At 43.5% G+C, this 1,856-nt stretch overlaps 1 protein-coding gene across 4 annotated transcripts in view; it reads right to left on the minus strand.

Moving 5' to 3' along the window:
* Positions 1 to 1,856, minus strand: part of MCTP2 (multiple C2 and transmembrane domain containing 2) — a 183,726-nt gene that overhangs the window by 82,368 nt on the left and 99,502 nt on the right. For all 4 annotated transcript variants that reach the window (XM_012804444.2, XM_003788814.3, XM_023512681.1 and 1 more), the window contains one exon: positions 1,298 to 1,372. In XM_012804444.2, the coding sequence (XP_012659898.1) occupies positions 1,298 to 1,372 (75 nt within the window). The remainder of the gene's footprint in view (positions 1 to 1,297; positions 1,373 to 1,856) is intronic.

A 1,856-nucleotide genomic window follows, 5' to 3' on the forward strand; every position in this document is an offset into this window, starting at 1 on the left:
AAAAATGTCAGTCACATAGTAAGTGTTTTCACATATTTGTACCATAAGCAAATATCTCAACTTTCTGAAAATTTGGGAGCACTCAGTGGTGAAAGCCATGTGGGGAGGGTCCTAGCATGTTCCAGGGTTTCAGGCCCACATCCCCTGGTACTCTCAGAGCTCACAGCCACCCCACATGCAGGTGGTGTCTGCCCAGGATATGTCTGCTCTCCCAGCTGCAGGCAGATTAATTTCAATTCATTTGCACAGCAGCTACCCCACCTACATCAAGTCAGGTTTCAACTTTCAAGTAAACAGAGCAAAAGGCAATAATCATAATAAAATAAGACATTTACTCAAATTACAGAAAATAAATATTACACTCGATGTTACAGCAGACCAAAACAAAATGTTTGGAAGCTTCCCCTCAGAAGACACATAAGGCCTTTCCCGTGTCTGCCCAAAAGTTCATGGGAAACAAAAAGATGATAAGATGCCGTTATATTTAACTGATTTATGTAATCCACAGCTGCTCACCCCAAGGGAAGTGGGGGAAGTAAAAAGCACTTTTAAAAGGGGACATTTTGTTCTTTGTTACACAACTGAAGTGGGACAATAGGTACAGAGTTAAGTCCTGCCCTGTCTCTGAGTCTGACAGGGAGGGACGCTGAAAAAGAAGCCCAAAGGTCACGGCAAAACCATGTGAATTGTCACTACTGAGTCCTGATCTTGACGTTGTGTTGAACTGCTGAGAGAGGTATTAAAGGCAAGAGGCAGAGGGAGAGGTAGTAACTTAACATGGGGTGAGATGCCAGCACATCCCCAAAGTGCAAAGAGTAGGCTGTTTCAATAATGCTCAGCACAGTAATGTGGGCCCTAATAAGGAATCCAGGGCCAAGTGTCTCTGCAGAGCCTATGAGTTAATTTCATTACTGCCTGCACAGGGAGAACACCTCCCTGAACTTCAGGGCAGATTGAGACAGCTGTGATGACAGCAGGCTAGTGGGGCAGGTCAATTCTGGAAGATGCTTATGGAGTCTTGGCGCGAGGAAACAGAATGATTCAGGAGAAAAGTGGGGGCTGACGGCTGCCTCATCCCATGGGTGTGTTTTAAGTCGTCTCCTTATTATGGAGTTCAATGAAGTCCTTATTTTAGGAGAGAAGGGGGTAAAAAAAATAGATGAAGAGATGGGGAGTGGAGAGTTGGGGAGTGGAGAGTTGGGGAGAAAAGAGAAGGAAAAAGAGAGGCAAGTAAGAGTAAGCACTTCAGGTTCTGGGCACCCAGGGCACCAGTGAGCCACCCACTGTCCCCACCTACCTTTTTGGACAGCTTGCGGCTGTCTTCAACAAAGCGCTTTTCTCTGGGAGTAAAAGTCCTGATACTTGCTTTGACCTAGAAAGACATCAGGGTCATAAAGGGCAGCATTTATACACACTTCATTCCTACTTTCCTCCTAATGACTCAGAAGAACCATCTTCTGCCCTGTGGCCTTTGGCAAGGAACCAAGAAATGGCAGCTACCCCTGTGCCCTGCAAAGCTTCTGTGGGTCTCACTCCATGGGAGTCCCCAGTGTAGGTCGGACCGGAGCTGGAAGAGTGCTGTCTGCGTTTTGCTAATTGCTCAGAGGTATTTTAAAGCAGAGATTGAGGTTCGGGAAGTTCTCAGCCTATCAGCCTAATGTCTCTAAAAGATCAAACTTCCCTTTACATCCTTTTCAATTAAGCTTTCACTGATAATACCTTTATTATTATGATAATAATAATTATATATCTCTTTGGAAAAGGTATTTTTATCAGTTGGAACCTGTTATTCACATGCCTTTATTATATATAAATTATTATATATTTAATATAAATATATTATGTATTATATAATT

This window comes from Otolemur garnettii, unplaced genomic scaffold (genome assembly GCF_000181295.1).
Source record: "Otolemur garnettii isolate 467f Iridium unplaced genomic scaffold, OtoGar3 scaffold00029, whole genome shotgun sequence".
In the NCBI taxonomy this organism is placed as follows: Eukaryota; Metazoa; Chordata; class Mammalia; order Primates; family Galagidae; genus Otolemur; species Otolemur garnettii.